The 26952-nt window shown below is 39.6% G+C and overlaps 1 protein-coding gene across 1 annotated transcript; it reads left to right on the top strand.

Annotated features, from left to right (window-relative positions):
• The first annotated feature begins 644 nt into the window (after nt 1–644).
• Nucleotides 645–25582, top strand: LOC124855361 (coiled-coil domain-containing protein 9B). Its single transcript, XM_047345148.1, is given in 15 exon segments — nt 645–860; nt 4416–4523; nt 6772–6876; nt 6961–7116; nt 10278–10439; nt 14323–14385; nt 16145–16323; nt 17637–17686; nt 17776–17808; nt 18699–18795; nt 20350–20380; nt 20476–21058; nt 21845–21898; nt 21901–21926; nt 22243–25582. Coding segments are annotated over 15 exon segments (1686 nt in total). The 5' UTR covers nt 645–848; the 3' UTR covers nt 22270–25582.
• Nucleotides 25583–26952: the final 1370 nt, after the last annotated feature.

Below are 26952 nucleotides of genomic sequence, written 5' to 3'. Positions count from 1 at the left end.
TAAACACCTTGCTGATACTGAAAAAATGTACTCTGAGCCTTCTTAAATTAGTAACAGCATCTACACTGAAAAGTGTTGTTGTCAGTGTGGCCTGCTGTTGTTTAGGTATGGCTGATTGGAGAAAGGTCAGCTTTTATAATCTGAGCTAATTTTCTCTCGACTGGCTCTGATTGGCAGGTCAGATACTGAAAAATAAGACTTTTTCCACTTCATTAAAAACAATAAAATTACAACTCCCACCATTTCTCGCTGATCAGTCAGCATCTTGTACTTTGATGCACTTTTTGAATTTAATAAAAATCAAATCTAGTTTATTGGACATGCACTTTAATGCATCAATGGGAATAATGACTGTTCAAACATAATTCTGCCATCAGTGAACCTACAGCTGATTTTTCTCTAATCCACTCCTGAGAAAATAAAATCTGAATTGACAGGACAGACAAAAAAATCACAAAATTGGCCAAAAAAAGCCTGATTGGTGCATCTCTAAAAACATCTAGTGTCTGAAGTGCATTTGTGTGGGCAGAGCAGCAGGATGTAAGCAGCATGCTTTGAGATAAGTGAGAAGGGGAAAGAGCAAGTGTTTTTAAAGGGGGAGAGTGGGAGCGATAGAGCACAGAAGCGGGAGGGTGGGAGGTTTGGAGAGTCAAAGAGAGAGAGAGGGAGGACAAGCGGGTGGGTGCTGTAAAATCCGTTAACGGGGGAGCTCTGTGCATTTGTTAGACATCTTGGCTGCCTGCCCAACTTGGCTCATTGTAATCAAGGCATGATTGTGGACAAGAGGCAGCCCTCTCTGCTGCCTCGGCTGCCCAGCTCCTGGACCCAGCCCGGCTCTCACCGCTGACATGGAAAGACCTGTGAGTATCTTCTCTCAGCTTCCCTTCTCCCCTCTCTCTGGTGTTGGGTTCTCCCCCTCATTCCTGCTCAGCTCTGTCGCAGTTTTAGCTCTGGCTACATGCAGCTTTTCAATCCTCTTTCCGCCTCCTTCTTTCTCCCCTGCTCCTGTAGGAAGCAGGAACGCTGGGTAGGAGGAAAGCCTTGGCAGCTTTCTCCCTGCAGGGCCCTTCTTCCCCTCTCCTGCCCTCTTGCCCAAGCATGGGTGCCATCCGTCGGTCCACGCCATCTCTGTGTATTCTTTGTGTGTGAATGTTAGCTGTGCTGGTGCACTGTTTCAGAAACGGCCTCCAGAACCCAGATGTTTAACATCCCCGCACAGATTCTCCTTGCTTTGGTTTCACTGAAGCTGGTGTTTGTCTTTGGGATCGCTGAGATTTCACAATCATCTCTCTGTTGAGTCTATTCTTGGTGGTATGTCCTCATGGTCTGTTGTGTTTGGATACCCTGACAACTGGAGACAGTGAGGTAACCAGTTTCCAGGCCTGCTGCCTCTTTCAGGAGAGTCCAAACTTTTCCCATGGGAGATCTGATCTTCTCACACATCTCAGGGGAAGCCTTTTCTTTGCAGGTTTAGCAGCAACAGGAATGCAAATGATGGTGATGGTCTTTCTGCACATGTTGGCTGTGAGTCATCCCTCCTTTCTGGTTATATCACATGGAAACAACCTTGACTTTTGTGTTGTCATCGGTGCAGCAATAAAGGATGACTGGCTCACTTTAGCACATCACCTCCTCAAAACTCTCAGAACAACTAAAACTGAGCATGAAGAAAATAATGCTTCAACATCTCAGTTTCCCAAAACTCAATAAATGTGGGGATGTCCTAATTATTATTAAACAAAGGTTTATTAGACATTTCAACTTTTGCATTTAAAGGAAGGAGCAACAAAAAGATGAGGGAAGCCTCAACTTCAGAACTTTAATTTCGACGTCAAACCTTTTAACAGAGTTAACTGGACAGTTGTTAGCATTGTTGCCTTGCTGCAAGAAGAACCTGGGTTTGAATCCCTGCCGAGGGACCTTTTGCGTGTTCTTCCCATGCATGTATGAATTTTCTCTGGGTACTCCAGCTTCTTTCCACTTACCAAAAGTGGCCGTTTAATTGGTCACTCTACATTAGGGGTGTTAAACTCCAGTTTCTCTTGGGCCGATTCAGGTACGTTGTCCCTCCCTGGTCCAACGTACCTGAATCAAGTGGCTGTATTATACTCTCAGCATGCGGTCAAGTTCTACAGGGTCCAGCTAATGATAAATATATACTGCTACAGATGTGTTAAAGCAGAAACATATTTCAAAGGTGCAGGATATCAGCTCTCGAGGACTACAGTTTGTGAGCCCTGCTCTATGTCTTCCATAGATCTGAGTGTGTGTGCATGGTTATTTATCCTGTGGGTCTGTGTTGCCCTTTGATGGAATGGCAGCCTGTCCAGACTGTAATCTCCCCTCTCTCTGTCTCTAGTTTGGTCATTGGTCATAACTTTTAATTAGGCTCTTTACCAGTTTTATAGATTTTATATTTTGTAAATGGAAGTTTGGGTGGGATTTGCTTTAGCTCTAAGGCTGGGAAAATATCAAGCAATGAGAAAAAACTCTGATGCATCATATATTAAATAGAATAGAATAGAATAGAAAGAGTTTATTGTCTTTGTGAAAAGTACTTTGAAATTGCAGATATGTCTGTTAAGGTGCACGGTTATAAACACACTCCTTGAACCTTTTTCACATTTGGTTAAATTACAACCACAAACTTAAGTGCATTTTATGGGGCCATTATGCTATAGACACAAAATACAGGTACAAAGTGGTTCATTTATCTAAAGTGGAAGGAAAAAGATGGTTGATTTTTGTTTTTGTTTTACATTTAAAATATCTAACAAGTGTGACATACATATGTATTCAGCCCTCTTTACTCTGATAGTCAGAAATAACACCAAGTGCAACCAGTTGCCGTCAGACGTCACCTAATAATTGAATATCTGTGTATTTTAATGTTAGTATCAATACAGATGTTCTCAGAAGGCCTCAGAGGTTTGTTAGAGAACATCAGCGAACAAATGGCATCATGAAGACCATGGAGCGCAGCAGACAGATCAAAGAAAACGTTGAGAAGTTTAGAGCAGGATTAGGTTATTAAATAATATCTCGAGCTTTTAGCATTTAGTCCAACATAGTTCAATCTATTATCAGATATGAAAAGAATATGGCAAAACTGGAAACCTGACAGGCAGGACAAGAAGGGTTTTATTCAGAGAACCAGCCAAAAGGACCATGGTAACTCTAGGGGAGCTGCAGAGATCCACCGCTCAGGTTGGAGAATCTGTCTACAACAGTCAGTAAAACACCCAACAAATTTGGTCTTGAATATTAAAGCCATAAGAAGTCCTGTTTGTGGTTTCTTTAAAGCAGTCGCTTGCACTAGATTTTATTTGTGAGGATTAGTGTAAAGAGAGCTGAATACAAAAGATTGAAAACCATGTGTTATTTTCTTTCCATTTCACAGTTACATACTACTTCGTAGTCATATAACATCTGAAACAAAATAGAGTGAAGATTGAGGTACGGACTAAAAAATAAATGACAACTATTCAGAACCTGAGATAAGAGCAATTGACACACAACCATATTGGTCTAAACATAATACTGAAAAAATACAATTTGTAAAATCTTTTTTACTGATTGAACATCCATTGACTGTATGTTTCAATGACATTTAAATACTCTCCCACTGCTTCTGCTGCAGTTCTTTGTTCCCTTTAAAGATGTGCTTTTCGTGTTTGTTTTACTGCCAGTTGGCTGAGCCTCATTTTCCTTAATCTGCACAAACCAGAATGAAGAGGGAATATTCAATTACAACAGACCAAAGGAAGTGAGATCATTGAGTCACAGCTATTTGATGCTCTGTAACAATTGGGCTGCCTCAACTCAAAAACAACTGTCCAGTTGATGTTGGAAGCATTGCTGCAGAGGCAAAGCTGCTGCTCTATGAGTTCACATGAGAGTTTTTAGCCCCGGGCCTCATGTGCTGTGGTAAAGGCGTGCCCTGCTGACTGCACCGGGATGTTTAGGATGCTCTGCATACATGTAACTGAACTTCCTAATGAATGCTCCATCTGTGGTGGCTGTGGGGATGTGTTAGTGCTGAGTGTTGTTGCTCAGACACATGGGTATCAATGATAAGAATTGTAGTTTCTTTTCTCTTAATGAACAGGCCATATTAAGGACTGCTTGCTGCCTGAGGCTTTTAGTTTAGCATGTTTTGCTTGTAGTCACCATCTATCTTTGTTCTTTCTTTTCTGGAAAAAGGCCTAAAATTATATTTTTTAAACTTTCAATGATTATTTTATGCATTTTTGCTAAATTGTGGCAACTATTTACTTTTGTACATTTCATTCGTTTTTTTATGTATAACTATGAGAAGTTTCTTATGTATATTAGCCTTCTTCATATGACTATCGGAGCTAAAAAGTCAAAATCTAAAGCCTTCAACTGACTAATGGCTGAATGTGTCTAACCAGACCACCAGTAACATGATGCCTAAAAGGGATAATGAAAGAGATCTGGAGCTGGACAAGAAGATCGAAGCTCTCCGCAGGAAGAACGAGGCACTCATGAAGAGGTACAAGGTGAGGACAAGCTGCTTGCTGGCTGAGATGCTTTATGTTTTAGAATCAAAGCATGTAACTGGATTTATGATGTGTTTCTTTGAATTAAATGCAGTTTATCTTTAGTTGAACAGCTTTTTCTTTTGAAATGTGTTTAGGCTTGTAGATCACAATAGTTGTTTTATATACATGAGTGAAATTGAGAAAATTTCAAATTTGTGTTCATAAGGTGAAGCTTTATGGACCAATTTATCTGGCTAAAAAAGGAGGTCAGACGAATTGTTGTCTCAGAGCTTGAAAACCAGCACCTAATGGAAGCATTTAAAAGCTCTCTGTTGCTCACCCAGTCTATCTGCAATTCATCCCTGTACTTATGATAAAAAGCATCTATTAAGAAAATGAGTTCAAGGAACATTTAGGGATACATTTGTAATTTCTGCTCCTGTTCTGACCGGCATTGTTACTCTAAAGAGCACAGGTATGTGTCAGCATGTTCTTAGCAAAAAATGTCACCAGAATTACTTTATAAAAGCAAAACATGCAGTCTCACTTTCCGCCATAAATCTCTGCAGTTAGTTTACCCTAAAAAAAGAAGTATCTTCAAGCTAATGCTACACTTGTGATGGATGGAAAGGAAGTTGAAATATTGATTTACAGTCAGACAAGGCAGTCAAGCCCCCTCTTGTTTTCTTTGTTCAGATGCAGAGAAAGAAACATTTGCAGTTATTAGTTATACCACATGCAGAACAGTCATGTGTAGAGAGTAGTAATTATTTTAATGGGATCTGCCGATGCCAGTATACATTTTGTAGTGACAGAAGATACAAACTTGTAAAACCATGCATGTTCTTTTATGATGAACTTGCTTACAAACAGCACCTGTGGTCGACTCGGTGATCTGTCTGTTGACTCCCTACTCAAGCTATCTAGTGTAGCCACAACTATGGCTATGTTTTGTCCTTTTCCCTCAGCTTTGCTCCTTTCCTTGAATGCAAAAGTTAAATTGTTTAATTAATCCTTAGGAATTATTTTTTTCTGGTGAAGAATAAATTGGGACATCACCACATTTATTCCCACTTAAAATGGTTAAAATCGTGCACAAGTGAACCACATCAGGTGCACATTAGAGCATCGTTACTCTGTAGTTTGAAGGAGATTTGCGATAAAAAATTGTGGAGAAAGATTGTAGCATCTTAGGGGTCTGGTATAAGATTTAGAGAGGTCTCATTAAGTAATTGAAATCAGCTATTCCACTGTACAGCAAATAGTCTGCAATTAGAGGACTATCGAAACTGCCAATATCCTCAGGACTGGCCGTCCAAACAAGTTGACCTTGAAAACACACCACAACATGTTAAGATAAGTCTTAAAAACCCTACAAATGTAACTAAGAAACCTACAGCAGTCTCTTGCTACTTTTGATGTGAAAGTGAATGTCTGTACAGTAAGAAAGAGACTGCACAAGTTTAACTTTCATGCTGGGTGTCCAAGGAGGAAACCTTTGCTCTTTAAGAAACACATGAAGGCCAGGCTGAAATCTGCCTGAATGAATGATCCAGACTTCTGGAATAATGTGCTTTGGATAGACATGTCTAAAACTGAATTACTTGGACACCAGAGTAGAAAAAATGTTTGGCTTAAATACAGCATTCAAGGAAAAGAACATCATACCAGTGACGCATGGAGGGGGAGGTGTAATGGTTTGGGTAAGCTTTGCTGCGGCAGGACCTGACCATCTCACCATCATAGAATCCATCAAGAAGGTTCTTGAGTCATAGCCCTGATCATGATCTCATTGAGATGCTGTGGGGTGACCTGAAACAGGCAGTACATTCAAGAAACCCGTCAAACATCTCACAGCTGAAAATGAGAGGGGCAAACTTCCCTCAGATTTATGTCGGACATTCCCACTGAAGCCATTTCATCCAAAGGAGGTAATTAGGGGGTAGGGTGTCCTAATCTTTTCCAGTTAGGAAATGCATTTTGTGGATAGCTTTAGTTTAATGAGTGAAACAAGGTTCATTTTTGTTGTTTAGGTGGAATCGAGTCACTTTCTTACGCAGAGAAAAATAAAAATTAGGTTTCAATGAGCAAGAAAAATTTTAATTAAGAACTAAAAGATGTTTTTGTAATCAAAAAGTGTTTTCAAAATGGCAAATTTTCTTTCCAAAAAATGAGAATGTGGATTATGATTTCCTTATGTTTCATGTTTTCACTATTAATAGGTTTTATGACTGTAAAATATGATTGTATTTTTTTTCTCTTTAAGGAGGTGGAAGAGGACAGGAAAATGGCAGAAGAGGAAGGGATGGCACTGCAGAGCCGAAAAGGCAAAGCTGATGACCTTACCATCACGATCAGCAAGTCCACAGACGTATGTATCCTGTACAGCTCTTACTTTCCAGACTGTTTTTATTTTAAACTACTTTGGGATCGGTACTTTTTTGATTGGATGCAGGAGAGTCGCGTGGTGGTAACAAAGCCGTTCGGCAGTGGGTCTCCAACTGGGACCGGACAGCAGGACGGTGGGGCCGACAGGGTGGGAGAAGGCTCCTCTCAGGGGGCTGGGAGAGGCACCAGGAAGCAGCTGACGGTCACAATGGCTGGCAAAAAGGTAAACTCACTTTGATTCATATATATATGTATAGGGAAGCTCTAAAGTTTTGCCATAGTTTGTGAAAGGGTTATTTATAGACTACCTTAGTGCTGGAAACCCTTTATTCCATTTTGTAAGAACTTTCAATGTTAATTTAATTTCTTTATTTGTACCTGTTTTTTTTTTTCAGCAAAATAAGTTGTTCTCGTTTTAGTTCTAATGACTGGAAATGTTTCATTTTTAAATTTCAGTGTTAGTTTTCCTTTTGAAAATCCTAGCCTCTGCAACCAAAACGTCTGGAATAATATTAGCTACGACTAAGTCTACATTTACCATTATAGATCTGTTTTAGTGAGTTATAACCTTGCTTTAAGATAATAAAATAAAGTAAAAGGCATATTAATTCTGAAAAAAAGAATTAATGTGGACAATTTCTATTCTTCTCAATAATCAATGAAAAAATCTTTATTGGCATTGTATCAGTCAAAGCCTTCTCATAGCGTTATTCGAGAATCTGTTGATGGAGCTTGATCCATGATTACAGGTCCTTCTCAAAATATTAGCATATTGTGATAAAGTTCATTATTTTCGATAATGTCATGATGAAAATTTTACATTCATATATTTTAGATTCATTGCACACTAACTGAAATATTTCAGGTCTTTCATTGTCTTAATATGGATGATTTTGGCATACAGCTCATGAAAACCCAAAATTCCTATCTCACAAAATTAGCATATCATTAAAAGGGTCTCTAAACGAGCTATGAACCTAATCATCTGAATCAAGGAGTTAACTCTAAACACCTGCAAAAGATTCCTGGGGCCTTTAAAACTCCCAGCCTGGTTCATCACTCAAAACCCCAATCATGGGTAAGACTGCCGACCTGACTGCTGTCCAGAAGGCCACTATTGACACCCTCAAGCAAGAGGGTAAGACACAGAAAGAAATTTCTGAACGAATAGGCTGTTCCCAGAGTGCTGTATCAAGGCACCTCAGTGGGAAGTCTGCGGGAAGGAAAAAGTGTGGCAGAAAACGCTGCACAACGAGAAGAGGTGACCGGACCCTGAGGAAGATTGTGGAGAAGGGCCGATTCCAGACCTTGGGGGACCTGCGGAAGCAGTGGACTGAGTCTGGAGTAGAAACATCCAGAGCCACCGTGCACAGGCGTGTGCAGGAAATGGGCTACAGGTGCTGCATTCCCCAGGTCAAGCCACTTTTGAACCAGAAACAGCGGCAGAAGCGCCTGACCTGGGCTACAGAGAAGCAGCACTGGACTGTTGCTCAGTGGTCCAAAGTACTTTTTTCGGATGAAAGCAAATTCTGCATGTCATTCGGAAAAGAGGTGCCAGAGTCTGGAGGAAGACTGGGGAGAAGGAAATGCCTAAATGCCAGAAGTCCAGTGTCAAGTACCCACAGTCAGTGATGGTCTGGGGTGCCGTGTCAGCTGCTGGTGTTGGTCCACTGTGTTTTATCAAGGGCAGGGTCAATGCAGCTAGCTATCAGGAGATTTTGGAGCACTTCATGCTTCCATCTGCTGAAAAGCTTTATGGAGATGAAGATTTCATTTTTCAGCACGACCTGGCACCTGCTTGCAGTGCCAAAACCACTGGTAAATGGTTTACTGACCATGGTATCACTGTGCTCAATTGGCCGGCCAACTCTCCTGACCTGAACCCCATAGAGAATCTGTGGGATATTGTGAAGAGAACGTTGAGAGACTCAAGACCCAACACTCTGGATGAGCTAAAGGCTGCTATCGAAGCATCCTGGGCCTCCATAAGACCTCAGCAGTGCCACAGGCTGATTGCCTCCATGCCACGCCGCATGGAAGCAATCATTTCTGCCAAAGGATTCCCGACCAAGTATTGAGTGCATAACTGTACATGATTATTTGAAGGTTGACGTTTTTTGTATTAAAAACACTTTTCTTTTATTGGTCGGATGAAATATGCTAATTTTGTGAGATAGGAATTTTGGGTTTTCATGAGCTGTATGCCACAATCATCCGTATTAAGACAATAAAAGACCTGAAATATTTCAGTTAGTGTGCAATGAATCTAAAATATATGAATGTTAAATTTTCATTATGACATTATGGAAAATAATGAACTTTATCACAATATGCTAATATTTTGAGAAGGACCTGTAGGGTGATGGAGAGGAGAGCTTCCAACCTGAAAGACATGGATGTCATCATCAAAGATAAATTGTCCAAACTACCAGTGGAAAGATGCGAACATAAATCCAAATAAGTAGGTTTTTTTTATTAATATTCCCTTACATTGATTATTTTTGAGATATGCCTGTCCCATGTTTTTATTTCAGAAATAAACCTCCAGGTTCAATTGAAATAATTTTAAATGTCAATCTTTTTATTTTTAGGTTTAAAACAAAAAAATAATGATATTTTACAGCAAGGATAAAGAAAACACACTTTTCTGAGTACATCCAGGCCAGTTGAGTTATTAGAAAAAATCTTCACCATCAAACAAATAAAAACATTTTCAAAAACTGAACAAAACAAATCCAATGTTCTCTTGCTGTATCAATTGCTCCATTCTTGTAATTGTGTTTAAAAGTGCTTTGTAGATTTTGCTTAAAAAACAGATAAAGGCACCACAGAAGGTAACATTTCTCACTGCCTTTATATTTGAAAGATTACTTATTTTTAGAACATTTTGATTCAAATTATAACGACCCACATGGGGCTTAACCAGGGGTCTGTACCCTACAGAAGACCGGTTAAGAAAGTTATCCTCTGAACTAAAAATTAGGGTTGTGTAACATTAGGAAACCATAAAATGTTTTTGTTTTATATTGTTGTGATGATATGAACTGCTATTAGTAAATTTTCCCTGAGTCTTATCCATCATCATACTCTTCCAACCCTGTCCTTGAGGTTACCTTATTTGTCACCAAGATCTGTATCTGATATATCATTGACAAGCAGAGATTCCTGCACAAATCCTGAAATATAACCTGCCAAATATTGCATCCAAGTACTGTTGCACATTTAAATCACAATAATGATTCTGTTTCGATATACTGTGAAGCTCTACTAAAAATACAACTTTTACCGTCACAATTTATGTTTGTCTTTTTGTTTTGCAAGTCAGACACCGTGTTACTGCAAAGCACACACTCTACAGCACAAACAATACAAGTGTCTCTCCAGGGTAAAAGGCTGGTGAGTGAGAGGCCAGAGAAGCGCCCGGGCCCCACAGATGTCAAGAGCCCCTCGGATGAAGGACAGGCGAGGCGAGTGGAGTCAGCTGGGAGAGGACAGCAGCCATCTAAGACGACTAAGCGAGAATCATCACCAGCAGTAGCAGCAAAGGTCTGATTCAGATGCACTAAACTCCTCAGTTTCTTCCTCTTTGTTTATTCTCTCCTGCCTCACCCATGTGTTTTACATAGATGTCAGACATGTCTGCTCGCCCGTCCCCGTCTAGTGACTGAGCACAATGAGGAGCCGACAGGAGGTGGACTGAAGCTATGACTTACTGCTGTGGGATTTGGAACGGGGCGGGGGGATCTGCTAATGGAGCTGTTGCTCTGTAAAAACCCAGCTGTCTAATTAAAACTTAGGTCTAAATATATTGTTAACCATGGTACACCTGTCTTTGAAGTTATGACAGCTGGAATTTTGGATTATGAAAAATTATTTTTGTTTCCAGCTATGTTTTCTTTGTTATTGGTTGTCATATAATATTTATTTATATTTTCGGACTTTAATTTATACTATTATACATAAGGGCCGCATGGTGGCGCAGTTGGTAGCACTGTTGCCTTGCCGCAAGTAGATCCTGGTTTGAACCCCGGCCTGAGGTCTTTCTGCATGTTCTCCCCCGTGCATGCTTGGGTTCTCTCCGGGTACTCCGGCTTCCTCCCACAGTTCAAAAATATCACTGTTAGGTTAATTGGTGTCTCTAAATAGCCCTTAGGTGTGAATGGGTGTGTGCATGGTTGTTTGTCCTGTGTGTCTCTGTGTTCCCCTGCGATGAACTGGCAACCTATCCAGTGTGTACCCCGCCTCTCGCCTGTAGACCTCTGGAGATAGACACCAGCTCCCCGTGACCCTGTATGGAAGAAGCATGTAGAGAAAATGGATGGATGGACGTTTTAAATGAAGGTTTATTGGAGCCATAATTGTTTATTTTAGACTTTTCAAGCCAGATATTTACATACACTGTATAAAACACCCCTTTCTTTATGTCTGGCAATAAATCAGATTCAACTTTTCCAGTTTTAGGTCAGGTAGGATTACTTAAATCTTTTCTATTTGCTAAATGCCACAAAGATGAGAGTATTGAAAGATTTTGTTTTTCCTTTCTTTAATGCCAAAAGTTTGCTACCATTTCTCTAGTATTTTGCATCATTACCTTTGAACTATATAACTTGGGTCAAACGTTTAGTATATCCTTCATCAAGCCTCTCACAATAGTTTTCTGGAACTTTAGTCCATTTCTCCTGACAGAATTTGTTCTCTCTGAGGCAGTTTTTATAGGCCATCTTGCTTACGCACAACTTTTCAACTCTGCCCACAAGTTCTCTGTGGGACTGAGATCAGGCCTGTTCTTAAGTGACCTATAACTAAGTTGGTGGTATGCTTGGGGTCACTGTCCCTGAGACCCATTTGCACCCAACTTTAACTTCCCTGCTGATGCTTTGAGATATTGTATTCCAGCTATTTCCAGTATTTCCCCATACTGTTCTTTCCTCGTGATGCCATCTGTTTCATGAAGTGCACCAGTCCTCCTGCAGCAAAGCTCCCACACAACATGATGCTGCCTCTTCCGTACTTCACAGGTGGGATGGTGTTCTCAGGCCTGCAAGTTTCCCTCTTTTTCTTTCAAATGGTCATTACAGATAAACATCTCAGTTTACGTTTTATCAGACCACAGGAGGTCTTTGTTCCAGAACACATTTGCAAACTGTAATCTGGCTTTTTTATATTTCATCTGTAATGTCTTCTTCCATACTGAGTGGGTGTTCAGTCCATGTCAGTGGAGGATTGACAGTCAACATCTTCACAAGGTCTTTTGCTTTGGTTATGGGGATGATTTTGCACCAAAACATGTCCTTCTCTCTTTCCTAATTACAACAATGGCTGGACAATCTCACGATTATAGTAGCATTTAACTAAACAGATCAACATGGCACCTTAACGCTACTGAAAACAGTAGCCAAGGAGGGACCAGATTTGTGGCAGTGCAGAGTTCTCTTCCTGGTATCTTGAACAATTTCGTACGATTTTTCATGATGTGACACTAGCAAGCAGTAGGTTTAAAATGTGTCTTAAAATGGTTCCTATTAAATAAAATGGCGTTTATTAACCTATCAGAATATTTCAAAGCCATATCATCCTCATAGCTTTTCAAAGTGTTTAAAAGGATAATAATCTTAGTGTATGTAAACTTCACTAAGATAATTTGTTCATTATTCTGGTTTAATTTCAGACTCTGAGGAAAAAAAGTTAGTGCCTTTTAAACAGTGTATGCAAATATCTGGTTTAAATTGTATATGTAGCTCTAGTCCATGCTGCAGTGTGCTTGAGATCCCATGCTTGACTCAGATACTACCCTGTGCACATGAGGTACCCCCGGCTGGACTTTGAAATGCCACCCTTCTGCTGAACTCAGTACCCCTAGGTCTGCAGAAACTCTGGAACAGCTGCTGTATCTCAGTATGAAGCACACACACACACTTAGAGGCTCTTAAACAAGCTGCTCAAGTCAATAAGCTGCAGCGCATGCAGATGATCCTTTTATGACTATAAACACAGACTCTCTCAGGTTTTGGAGGGGGGGGGGGGGGGGGGGGGGAGGCTCTGGATAAAAAGGAAAGCCAATAAGGGTTTGTAAATATGTATATGATTCTCTGGTTAGCCGATGCAGAGTGCTGCTGCTCTCTGAACTTTCCGTGTTAATATGATCTAAAAGCTACAGGCTAATCTCACTGCTCTGTGGCCTTCATTCCAGGCCCACTAGGTCTGTCCCCCTTATTTATCATGTGGGCTGAATCAGCACTTGAACAGTAGCCAAAACTCCAGTTATCTGGCAGATCCACAGACCCTGCTCCCACATGGACACTATTTACAATCCGGTGCAAAAGCATCTATACCTTATTAGGATTTTCACGTTTTGTTGCACCACAAACATCAGTTTATCTCAAATGAGACACTACAACACTAAGTAGTAATTGTAAAGTGGAATGAAAATGCAAAATTGTTTTGAAACTTTTTTTTAAAGTCAAAACACTTAGAAATGTTTTAGTGTTTTGGTATTCCGAAAATGCAGAATACCAGTGATGTGGTAGGAGAACATGATGGATCTACAGAACTGTGTGAAATTGTTATTTTTGTAAAGGCCGGAAAATATTTAGAAAAAATATACATCAAATTGATATATCTTTGTCCAACCTTCAAAATATTTGGTATGGGAGTATCTCATGGGTGTGTGGGGTGGGACCCATTGAGATTATATGCATGACAGCCTCTATATACAGAGGCAGACAGGAGTGAGGCCATGTGAAGAGGGGGAAAGGAACAAAGGGGGGCAAGGAGGGCAGGGGGGACTCTCACCAACTGTCTGTCTGCTTCCAGTCTCCGTTTTTCTCCACGGAAACTTTAAGTGGTCTGCACTTCTCTGACACATTTGCCCATTCCCAGCACTCTGAAAGGGCCAATTTGATCTAATTAACATTCAACTGCCTTCTCACTCTAAAAAGGCTCATTATGCTGCCAAAGAGACGGGCCCCTGGCAGGTTTCCAGGAAATAGCAAGCGAGAAACAGGAGAATGTGGGGTAGGAGGGAAGAAGAAAGGAAAACAGGTAGTCAAAGGTGTTTTTGCATGTCATTAAATGTAACTATAAATTGATAACTTTACCAAATATTTTATTAGAAAAATAAAAATTCTTGTTCTTTAATGAGACGGATTTGATTTTTACAAATGACCAGGCAGTTTTAAATATCATCTCCCTGCAAATTGCAGTTCTCTATAAAAACCCTTTTGCAGAGCAAGTTTTTTCATGTTGTTATTACACTTTGAAACCAATGGAGGGCAGTGTAGGACTGTTAATCTGCATGAGTCACTGACCTACCTTGGTAGGCAGCAGAAATGTGGCTCTTTGCAACAATGTTACACCACCTGACAACAAATTGCTGTGTCATCCTGTTGTTCTGCTCACATTTTACCTCCCTGCCTCTCCTCACTGCCAGGAGGAGATTAAACAGGGGCCGATGAACGCTGAGGAACGCCACAAGGCTACAGAGCAATGGCAGGTAAAATAATGACAAGACAGACTCATAAATATAGGCCTTTTTGAAAGCAGCACTCTCTCAGATTTGAGAAAAGCCATGTGACAGTGCAAGCACACAGAAATGCAAATGCACATTTGCACACTTCCCTCATCACAGCTACAACACTTTGTCGAACAAGCCACTTTGTTTTTGTTGCTCTTCGTTCCCAAAGTCATCATCATGCATCGCACTGGCAAATCAGGAGTGTGATAAACAAGCTGAGTGGGGTGGCACACCGAATACCCTCTGAGTTTTCATATCCCTTAAATATTTTCACATTTAGGATTTTAGGTGGTCGAATAACACAAAGTAGCTAATGTGAAATGAAAGGAAAAGGTCCATTGGTTATCACATTTTCAGCCCCCTTTACTCTGATACCCCAAATACAATGGAAAAGGTATGGGCCAACTGAAACCTGCCAAGGAGAGCAATGGTCAGAGAAACTGCCAAAAGACCCACTGTAACTCTGGAGGAGCTGCAGAGGGTTATAGTTCAGCTAAGGGAATCTGTTGCCATGACAGCGATTCATTGTATTCTCTACAAATCTGGCTTCCATGAAAGCTATTGTGGAAAGTAAACCATGTGAATTCCCAGTTGTCGCTTTCCACATGTAGAGGACAACAAACGTTTTAACAAACAAAAGGTGCTCTGGTCAGATCAGACCGAAGTTGAACTGTTTGGCCTTGCAAACTGCTTTGTGTGATGGAAAACTAACACTGCACATCACTCTGAACACACCATCCCCACTGTGAAACCTAGTGGTGGCCTCGTCCCACTGTGTGGATGCTTTTCTTCAGAAAACTGATCAGAGTTGATGAGAAGATTGAAGGAGGTACCGGTAAATGCAGAAAACCGCTTCCTGCAGGACAGCAGTGCTAAACATACGGCCAGATCAACAGTGGAATGGATCAAAGTATATTCACGTGTTAGAGTATTTCAGTTATCAGGCCTAAATCTAATTTCATAATTTAAATTAACTTGTTATTACAGTCGAAGATAATAAAATGATCTTAGCAGAACTATCAGTCCCTGATAAATCTACTTAAGAGGCCACACAGAACAGAGAAAATTAGATTTAATTAGCGGCTGTGGTGGCAGTCGGAGTCGACCTGTTGGAACATGAGAGAATAACCTCCTATGTGGCCCTCAGAAGCCCTCTGAGGGCCATAGATAAGTGAGGTGGAGAGACAATGGTAAACAGAAGGATGAGCACAGACAACATGTTTACTCTGCCGCGATTGGTCCAAACTGGAGCGGAAAATGTCCCCAATGCTTACCGAAGCTTGTGTCTCTTTTGTTCACAGTTTTCATTATTGCAGTTCAAGAAATAAGAATGGCAACATGCAAATTTCTTTGCAATCCAGGTCTTTTCCTTCCTTTCTTTCTCTGCACAGCACCGTTTATTATCCTGGTTTGCTCCAAGGCTTTATAACTTCTCCATACAGCCTGTGTCCCTTTTGATGTATTAAAGAGCCTGCATCTGATCTACATTAAACATGCAGTCGCCCCTGGAGGAAGGTGTCCTGATTCTATTAAGTCTATACTACCATTTTCATGATTTACTGACCCTCTGTGTTAAGAATAAGGCCATGGGGTACTTCTGAAATAAAGTAAAATGCATAAACCTAAAGAAGAAATAAGATTTTTTGCTGTTTCAGCTTCACATTTTCTTGTTGCTGTTTAATAAAATGCTCTTTTTTGTGCATTAAAACACACACAAACGTGTTTTGTGTCCAAGTAGGAGCCTGAGAACCCACAGGCTAGCACAGACCTCAACATCCCAACATCAAGAGAGGAGCAGGAGGAGTATCTGCGGTGGAAGAAGGAGCGCGAGGTGATCGACAGGGAGCGGGTGGCTCGCCATAAAAATGCCAAGGGCCAGTGGAGACGGGCGTGGGACATGGACAAAACTGAAAACATGTAAGATCTTTTAGCCTTCTAAAGAGATTTTATCTGCAAAATGTGTTCAAGTTCCTGAGTTTATTTATACTTTCTTCGGGGTGTTTCAAACTTTTAAAATATAGTATTTTTTTGCCCGATAAGCCCTTTTAGCACTTTAACTAGTATCGTTCTTCCAACATCTTGCTTCATCAGTGCCCTCTGCTGATAAAGGCAACAACAGGGGCTCTTTTTAAAAAAACATTAGACCAGCTGGAAATTCACCTTCCTCACTTCCCACCAAGTTTTAATTCAAACATAATGACCAAGTTTTATTCCTGCACCAAATGCAGCTTTGAAAGGATTACGCAGCACCTGTGACCCTCATCCTGCTTGCTTGATATTTTGAGGGCCAAATTTCTTTCAGAAATGTTTTCCTGTAACCAATCTTCAGACACTTTATATTTTGCTATAACAACATCCTCCACATTTATTTACACCCCTGATGAAGATCTGTAAAACCCCTTTATAATTGTAAAAAAGGAAAATAAAAAATTAAAATAATACATTTATTTTTTATTTAGTACCACAGTCTTACTCTGAAAAATCCAGCCTTAATTGGACTACATGTATTCAGCAGGGAAATAAATCATACTAACAAAGATATTTTTACATCAAATCATGTAATTATTTTGGGCAAAACTGATTTTAATACATTTTACCTTAAAAATGTTCAATAAGACAGTAAAGCTATTCGAAGTGCATCTTTCACAACATGAATACTCATGTAGGCACTGGAGACTTCATCATTCATGACTGTTTAAACATTTTGTTGGATAGAAATTATTTTGCTACAGCATTCTCGTATCACTTTGCAAGATCACAAAACAGCGAGGTGTCTAAATGACTGGAAGCAGAAATACAGCCCTTCATTTTGAAATGTTTTGTTGGATTTCAAACAAAGCTGAGGTGTAGTGCAAGGAGCAAATTACTGGTGCTGTTTAAGGAAGTATCAAAATGTAAAGAGACAAGGGAGGACTTGCTATTTTTAGCTGGGGATGAGCATTGGAATAGTTTGCCTTATTTGGGAAAGCTTAAACAAGGCCCCTGGGTCAGAACACAGGCGGAAATGTGCTTTTTATTCAACAGTTTAGGTAATTTCAGTGGATGCAAACTGTTTGGGTGTGACTCTTGGAGGAAAATTTCTAATTGGTTCTCTAAAATATTACAATTTAGCCCTGTAATTCTGTGATTGATTAAAATATCAGAGAAGCAAGATGAGCTGGACATGATTATTTATTTGTAGCTATGCTTCAAGACTGGTTTTCCTATCTGAATGATTCCTTTGCCTCTAGGTTTTCAGACAAATCTCTTTCTGATAGAGACTGGGGGACTTCGACAAGAGGTAAGATGATGATTTTTATGAGCACAAGTGGAGAAAAAACTTTTATATCCTAATTAAATTATTTTTATTTGTCTTTTAAATGGTTCCAGGAGGACGAATTGCAAGAAGAGGTCAACAGAAAGGTATTCTACACACTGTTCATCCAACACTTCATTGCTTCAGAATGTGGAGTGTCTTCCAAAAGTATTTACACCCCTTGAACGCTTGATCAAGGGGCGTTAAAGCTTGTGGATATTTCGTCCACAAACTTTAATGTATTTTATTAGGATTTTTTGCAACAGATTGTGATAGGAAAATGGCACATGGTTTTCAAACTGATCTCTAGTAAGACTACCTGAACATGGCCTTCAACTCTAAACTAGTAGGTCATGCTAGGGGGAGCATTATTGTGAGAAGCAGTCAAGACGCCCATGGTAACTTTAGGGGAGCTGCAGAGATCCTCAGGTGGAAGAATAGTGGTTGAGGGGGCAGGTTTTGCCTCCTTGTTTAGCCTGTAGAGACCACGAAAGGATTTGAGCTGGGGCAACGATTCATTGACCCTAAACATGCAGCCAGGGCTACAATGTAGCAGTTTAGATTGCAGCTTATTTATATGTCTAAATGGCCTACACTTACATTTAAATGAGATCTTTTGGTAAAACTTCAAAATTGATGTTTACAGCTCAGTCTATTTGACTGAGCTTGAGCTAATTTGCAAATAAAAACGTGTGAAATTCAGGCTCTAGAGGTGCCAAGCTGGTAGAGACATACCTCAAAAGACTTGCAGCTGCAGCAAAAGGTCACTGTACAAAGTATTCACTCTGGACGCCAAACATTTCAGATTTATTATTTATGAATAAAATAAGAAAACTGAGAGCACTATATCATGTTTTGTTCTACTTCACAGTTAGTTATGGTTGTAATGTGACAAACTATGAAAACATTTTAAGGGTATGATTACTTTTGCAAGGCCCTGTACCTTTGCCCAGAAGTGTTGAAGAAAATGTAACTTTTCTGTACTCCTCTATTGTAGGTCATGACAAGCGAGGCAAAGACAAGGCAGCTAAAAATGTGCTTGTGATGAGCAGCAAAGCAAAAGGCAAAGACCGACTAACTGGGAGGGCCAGGAGGTCAGTGACAGGCAAACATAATCTACATCACATTTAAGCTTTTTCAGACATCGGGATGTCACTAACTGCGCCATCGGTAAATTGTCATGAGAGAAATAACTATGACTAATAAAATGCGTAAAAAGGATGTGGGAAGGCCGTTTTGTTTCCCTGAACTGTGCCCTTGTGTACAAATTTCACATAATGTCATGAGACTTGATTTAGACGTTGCAGCAGCTGATTAAATAACCGAAAGGCCTTGTTTGCATCTGTTGCAGTCAGCTTGTCTCCTCTAGCTTTTAAAATAAATGCTGTGTACAAGCAGCAGGGAAAAAACTTGTTTTACTTTAAATTTAAACCCAAAAGGAACCAGGGATGAAGAGAAGCAATACCCAACTCATAGTTTGAATTAAAAAAATGTAATGCCCCTTAGATTTTTTTTAATCTTTAGCTATATTGAGCAAAAGTAGTGTAGGTGCAGATTAGCACACGGTGCTGCTGACACTATTTACACATTTGAGTGTGTTGACAAGGGTTTCGACACATCCGATCATAGCTCTTCTTTCCAAGTCGGAAATGGAAGTTTACAATTCTCCCTGCGGTCCCATCATCATCCCTAATGGATAATGGAGCACATGACCAAGAATAAAATTACAAAGCACTTTGAATAAATGCACTCTGGACATTTTAATATAAGCTTAGGTTTTCTGTTAGGAAAAGGAATCAATTACTTGACAAAGGTTATACAGTTAAATAATCACGATCCAGTCAGTTCAAGGTTTAAAGATTCAGACAGAATTCACACTCGTAGCTTCATCGAAGTTTTAAACGGTTTCAGTTTTAAAACCGCGAAGATTGTCCTTCATGTCGTAAATATGGTTTAAAATCCTTTTGTTGAGACACAAGGGAAAGTGTGACTGAGATTTCCTACCCCTTTATGGAGGATAAAATAATACAGTGCTCCCTCGACTGTTGCTTTGCACTACTGGTCAGCTGGCTGAAAGAAGGCTCTCATACTTTTCCCTTATTCACAAGAAAGACAAATTTGGTTGGTTTCCTTAAAATCCCATATAAATAGAGCTGTTGCTAGTCACTTTTCTGAAAAAAAAGTTGTTGGAAAGGTCTGAAAAATCCTTAAATATAGCAATAAACCCTCAAATCTCCTTTAGGTTTAGCATATTGGTTGTTAGAAACTATTTCATGTATGAGCATAAAATAAATAGAAGCGGCCATCCAATTGGCCAAATATACCATCGACAAGCCGAATTTAACTGTGTTGTACTTAAAATATAATGGCTTACCAGCAGTTGTTGCGATTATGAATATATTAAAACTGGGATGATGGGTGTGATTCGATATTGTGCTTCAATTTGGAATCTTAGCCGATATTTAGATCAGATTGAGACATCACTGAATTTTATGGTTTTTGAACGATTTTTTTTATATTAAGAAAAAAATGTCTGCACACTCTCCTCTGCACAAAATCCATTCTGTATGTCTACTTTTAAAATTTTCGGATGATGAAGCAGCCTCTACATTTTTTTCAAGGTTTTTAAATATGTTTGTGTTTTTTAGATGGCAGGATAACGATGGAGAGAATCCACAGGTGAGACATGACATTTGACCGAGAGCAAACATAAACTGCATAGATTGCAGAGAACACAGCCAATAAATACCTTGTTCTTTGATATTGTCTGTCAGACTACTGACACAACACTGGAGGAATTCCTTGAAGAACTTGATGCCCTAACAGATGCTAACGGAGGGAATCTGAAAGATCTAAACTCTAAAGCAAAGCCAGATCCCTCGAGTGTACCTGAATCACAAAACATGTGTGATTCTGATAGCCTGAATGAGGATACCGTCACTCAGATGAAAGCAGAAACCTCATCCCCTCAAGGACTAGAGAAGAAAGTACGTTTCTCAGAGGAACTCATCCAGAGGGCTCCAGCTAAGCAAACTACAACCGCCTTACAGTCTGCAACTCCAGAATCCAAAGGCTCTTTGAAAGCCTCCTCAACAAAATACAATAAGGTGCAGAGGTCACAGCTGCCTTGTGTAAGTGCAGAGCAGGATGATAGTAGTTCCCAGAATAAAGGAGGGGGTCCTCCTGCTCCTCCTGTTACCCAGCAGCAGGCATCTAACACTGAACATTTTAAAAAAGATACCAGCATCCCTGCAGTTTCCAGCTCGACTCCTGCTGAAAAAAACAGCATGTCTCCACACGAGAGCCCTGTCCACCTTGTAGAGGTGTCCAAGTGCAACAGCAGCGGTACAAACACAGGTATTGATGACAGAACAAATCAACATCACAATGTCTTAGCAAAGTACTCATAGCCCTTAAACCTTTTGAGATTTTGCAATGAGCCTCATTGTATTTTATCATTTTATATGACTGATCTATTCAGTGTAGCACATAAGTGTAAGGTGGAAGAAAACAGTAGATGGTTTTCTAGATTTTATTTTACAAATCAAACTTCTGGCCTGTATTCAGCCCCTTTTACACTGATACCCCTAAATAACCTGTAACCAATTTCTGAGGGAAGTCACCTAATTGGTAAATAAATTTTACATGTTTGTAATATAAGACATGTAATATAAGGCAAAATTAGTAAACCACAAGCATTGTGAAGATGAAAAAGCCCACCTGAAAAAAAAAAGAATACACCAAACCTACCAATGTATATTCAACAGGATAACACCACTAAACATGTGGCTGGAGAAACAATGGAATGGTTTCTATCAAAGTATATTCACCTATTAGAATGGCCCAGTCAAAGTCCAGTCCATGGCAAGATTTTAAAATTGCTGTTGGAAAATACTCTCCGTCCAATCTGATGAAATGTGAGCTTTGTTTAAAAAATGAAAATTGTTGACAGACATATATTCTTTTCCACCCTCTTGACAATATTCTGCTACTTTGAGTTGGTCTATCAATTTGAAACCAAAGAAAATACATTGAAGTCTGTAGGTTTAATGTGAGATACTGCAAAAACGTTCAAAGGGTATGAGGACCTTTTCAAAGCAATGCTTATAGAGTAAATAATCTCCCGTTTTTTTTCTTTCACAGAAGAACTGATAGACTCCACTCTGTCTGTCCTGAGAAGAGAACCAGGAGAGTCACACCAGCACACCCCACCAGCAATGACAAGGTCAGGGACAGGAAGAAGGATAGGGGGATTTAATAGATGTGTAAATGGACTGATGGGAGGATGGAGGTTTAAATGGATGAGGAGTTACATGCATGAAGAGAGATGTGCAATATATCCACACTGCAGCTTTGATCCCAGTATAGTCACCACTCCTGAGGCCCTGGTGGAGTGTAGATAATACCTCTTCAACTCATCATCCACTCGGACATGTACAAAAACCACCCACTCTTATCATTCACATAGAGAAGTGGTGCATTTGAGTTACATAAATTGTGATTTATTCGTTAATTTTTCTGCATGTTTTCTCTTTTTGCAGGCAAGAGAGCACGGGAAGGTTGTTTGACATTTTCGGAACGTAAATCCTGAAACCAAAATGCTGCGTTTGGATGCTTTTTGCTGTGACGGCCTCCAGGCTTATAATACCAACATTTCATTTTGCAGCGGCGCGAACCACCTGTTGAATCTAATTTCTGACATCCGACTGGGAAGTGTTATTGAGCATTTCAAATATTTTTACATCGAAGCACTTTATAAGTATACAGGACTGTTTACTGAGACATTCTTCAGTTTGTTTGTTAGCTGCTCGAGTGCAATATCACTGAATGTTTACATTTGTATGAAGTGTTAAAGGTACATATCTGGAGGCTAGCCAATCAGTTTAATGTAAACAAAGTCCCAGTCAAATACTAGTGCCTAATTTTGCCTCAGAGGTATTTTGAGTAAAATGAAGATCATTTATTCACACACAAAGCAGAGTCTTAAGTTCCACATTAAATAACTGTCTGATTGGATGTTATTTGTCAGCTCCTTTCAGAAAAAAAATCAGCAACTCTGTAAACTGCATCTACAAAGTGACATGGTTTTACAGTTTTCAGAAAATTTCTACTGACAAGATAATTTGCTTCAGTAAGGAAAATTAAAATGGGATTTGCTTGTTAGCATAGTTCAAATGTTGAAAACACAATGTTTAATTTTGGTTTCATTTGAGGTAATTTGGGATTTCTAGCCTAGGGCAATTCACTCACTTTACCAACATGGCAGCTTAAAGGAATAACTAAGATTTTAAAATGAGGTCCCAGTAAAAGGTTATAAACAGTTATTGTTAGTTCATCTGCAGCAGGTAACTTACCTGTCCTCTTCATTTAGTATAAATCAAGATTAGTTGGTCCTGGAGACTGAAGGTAACACATAGTTCGAGAGGTAGCCAGTGGTGGCTTTTAATATGCGTTTTAATGGGCAGATGCCCAGGGCGGGTTTTGCAAAACTACAACTAATATGTTGAATGCATTCATGCATGTGCTGTCAAATGACATTGGCTCCCCTTGTTTGCTGTTGAGAAAAGGAAGACTAATCCCACCCAGAATAAAGAAGATTTTCTGCATTTTGATTGGTCCAGGGGCTGCAGAAGGGGATGTCCACCAGGGCGTCATTCATGTGGCAAATGCCACAGAGAGGGGCAACGACCAAAGCCTGTTTCAAGTGTCCTAAAATACATCCAGAATCACAAATGTCATAGTGGTTAATGTCAGCACAATTTTATGAACCTTGAAAATTTCAACACGATGGGTATGGCACGTGGCGTAGCGGTAGAGCGCACGACCCATTTACGGAGGCTTCAGTCCTCAACGCAGCTGTCCCTGGTTCGAGTCCCGACCTTGGCAACCTGTGCTGCATGTCTTCTCCTCTCTTTACTCCATTTCCTGTATGCCCACTTTCGGGATAACTAAAAATAAAGGCCAATAGTGCCGGGAAAAAAAAAAGATCTCAACACATTTGTTGAGCTGTTTTTTTACACAAAAGCTGAGTGATTATTTATATGTAAAATGAGGGTAGGAGGTGGTGCAACACCAATGACCTCCCTCTGTGAAACACAAAGAATTCCATCTTTCTTGTAAGAATAACTGTCTGATATAAAAGTAATGCAGTGTAAAAATCAATAAAACAGCATAGCAAGGTCCCAAAAAATTTATATTGCAAACTAAAGATGCCATCAACATGGGATGAGAGTTCCTTTTGGCTCGCTGTAGGAGTCCGATAAAGACAATTTCAGTGAAATAAGAAGTTAGCAGTAAATAGTTTGTCAAAGTTTTGATTTCAGGTGTTCATATGTACTATAAATACCCCCAAGGCAAACATACGAGAGTTTGAAGGTTCAGAAAATTGTGTTTGCATAAACTGCTTAGATGCTTTTGAGACTGGAGTTGTTTGAAGATGTTTGGCATTTTCTCTGGACTAGATGTTAGCTTCAGCCTCCAAGTCCAACCTGGATTTATGCTAAATCAAAATCCTATGAGAAATATCAACCACCAGTAAGATGTTTACTGCTTATAACCTTTTAGGAGAACCACACTTCAATGGTTGATTGCAATCGTATTGTTTCTAACTTTACACCAAATAATTTAATATATTATTATTTCCCCATATCGACTGGAGGATTTGCAATTCTGACACTGTTTTATGCGCTTCATTAGAGCTGTAGCTGTATGTTGAAACAATGTAAAGTAATATGTGTGTTAAACAATTTTACAACTCAATCCTATATTCAGGTTTTTATTCAACAAAGCATATGCGTGACACAAATGAAACTTATTTCGGAGTCCTGATACGATCAAAACGAATGACCTTTGACCTTTTTTCTTGACTGAGGCTTTGTGGCAAAAATTGTCTTCAGTCAAAACTGTTGGAGTCTGCAGGGACTCCCTCTCAATATTGTTTTCCAATTTGTTCTGTATTATAACTTTATTGTAAAGCTCATATTTTAAAAAAACCTATCTTAATGAAGAAACAACCCAGTTCTTGTGCCTTGCTTATTGACCTCTTCCGAGATCAAAGGTATATTTGAAATCTATGGTTTGTATTATAACTCTCACATGCAGCAGCATTTATTTTATTTATTTGCCTTTTGTGCAGACATCAGAATGTTCCGTGTAAATCAAAAAAGCGCTGTGACCCTGTGTTTTTTGTTTTTATTTTTTGCCAGTCAGCTGTGTTATTTTTGGTATGACATGATAAGAAGCCTTACAAGAACACTGTCTTCAGAAATGTTTGTGGCTTTTGTCAGAGCTACAGCAGAGTAACCAGTTATATAAACCCTGAATGGAGAACGCAGTGGACATGCTTAGTGCAGCTGGGAGACCGTCAGCTTTGGATAAGGTTACATAAAAAACAAATCGTCAGGAATCTGTTGGAATAACAAGATGCGATAGTCGCAATGTCTGGAGCCAGTCCATCCATGTGGACACAACATAAGAAGGGGCCTTAATTTCTGTACTGACCAGATGGTACATCTCCTGTAAAGGAGCATTTGTTTGAAAAACAGGTGACCTTTGATGCCTTTAAAACTCCCTGTGGGATTCAGTGTAAAAAGACAGAAGCAATCATAGAGTAGTTGGGAGTTACATGTCCTTGTTAGATACTTTCAGGTGATTATCTCATGAAGTGACTAAAGTAGGAGGTTATTATTCACATTGCGTGTGCATCTTTGCCCTCTAACTTTTCACATGCACAATAAATGACTGTATGTGTCTATTTGTGAGCATGTGAGTTTTGACTGCAGCTTTTTGCAGTGTAAGTCCATGTGCAGCAAAAACATCTACAGTTGGGCAAACCTGAGAAGTCATAACATCAATAAAGTTTTTTCTGTATGTCAAAACCTCTTAATGTCTTGTATTGTTTTGTTACACTTCACATCTGCAATAGTCTAGATTTATTTTTTCATATTTGCTTCGAACAAGCCAAACGTCAGCATTCTGCTTTAGAATCCCTTCATACTCTTAATTAAAATCCAATACAATCCACTGCCTTTAATAGGCACCCATTTTGTAGATTTCACCTGTTCTTCGAAGGTTGCAGAGGACTGATAGAGAGAGAAAATTAGTGAATAAACAACATCATGAAGACCAAAGATTAACAGACAGGTCAGGGATAAGGTTATGGAGAAATTTAATGCAGTCTTAACTTATAAAATAATCCAGCTATCAGTGCAGCCTTTAAGGATGATTGGCAAGAAAAAAAAAAGCCACAAGGCTCTTTTGCAATTTGCTGCAAACCATGCTTTGAATGCTGCACATAACCCTTAAATCACCATCCCTATGGTGACACATGATAGTGGCAGCACCATTCTGTGGGAATGCTTTTCTTCAGCAAGGACAGGGAAGATGGATGGATCTAAATATTGGGAATTTCTGTTTAATAAGCACTTAAAAACTACTACTACATTTAATGGGTCCTTATTCTGTATTTTTGCTTACATCTGTGCATCAAAATCAAAATAATAAATAATCTATACTTAGTGGAAATAATTGCAGTCTTTTTGTTATGGTAAAAGAAATCAGATTGTGTTATACCTTTTTGTGTGTGTAAATGTCATGTTATTCCTACTCGTTATCCCACTGTGAAAACCTGTCAGTCTTTTTGTTGTGGTGTGTTGAGGAGAAAATTGCCAGATAGGATAGAAAATGTATGGCCTCAGTTTGCACAGTGTTCCCTTCATGTTGGACGAGATTAATTTACTGCAAGCTCTCAGTAGGGCTGTTGCTTTTGAAACCGGTGGGACCTCCCATAGGGGCCAGTATTTTAATTATCTCCTCCCAAGGTGGTCTCCAAAGCAGCCTCCTGGCCTTGGGACCTACAGCACAAAACAGCAACCTTGCCTCTTTCAAAAGCACACACCTTTTCTCTTTTACACAATCCTGATTGTTTCTAATTTCAAACCAAAAAGCAACAGTACTCTATTGTGTGTATGATACTTTTTATGTTAAACTAAAAAACAATTTAAGATTTTCACACAATACCACACTGCTGTGGGGGTGTTGCTGTTATATGGAAATGATTCCTGTAGGCAGTTTAAGAGGACCGAAGTGCAGTGTAGGATTATGTCAGCTGTACTCATCAGTGGAGAGAAGCTTTATAATCTTGATTTCCTGCAGGACAATAAAAAGAGCTTTTCGTTTGGCCGCTCTGCAGCTACGTTAAAGCAATGTTGGTACAGAGGCCTGCCTTCGCAGATCACACAGGATCCTGTTTC

This window comes from Girardinichthys multiradiatus, chromosome 19 (assembly GCF_021462225.1).
Source record: "Girardinichthys multiradiatus isolate DD_20200921_A chromosome 19, DD_fGirMul_XY1, whole genome shotgun sequence".
NCBI lineage: Eukaryota > Metazoa > Chordata > Actinopteri > Cyprinodontiformes > Goodeidae > Girardinichthys > Girardinichthys multiradiatus.
This window is presented reverse-complemented; position numbering and strand designations above follow the sequence as displayed.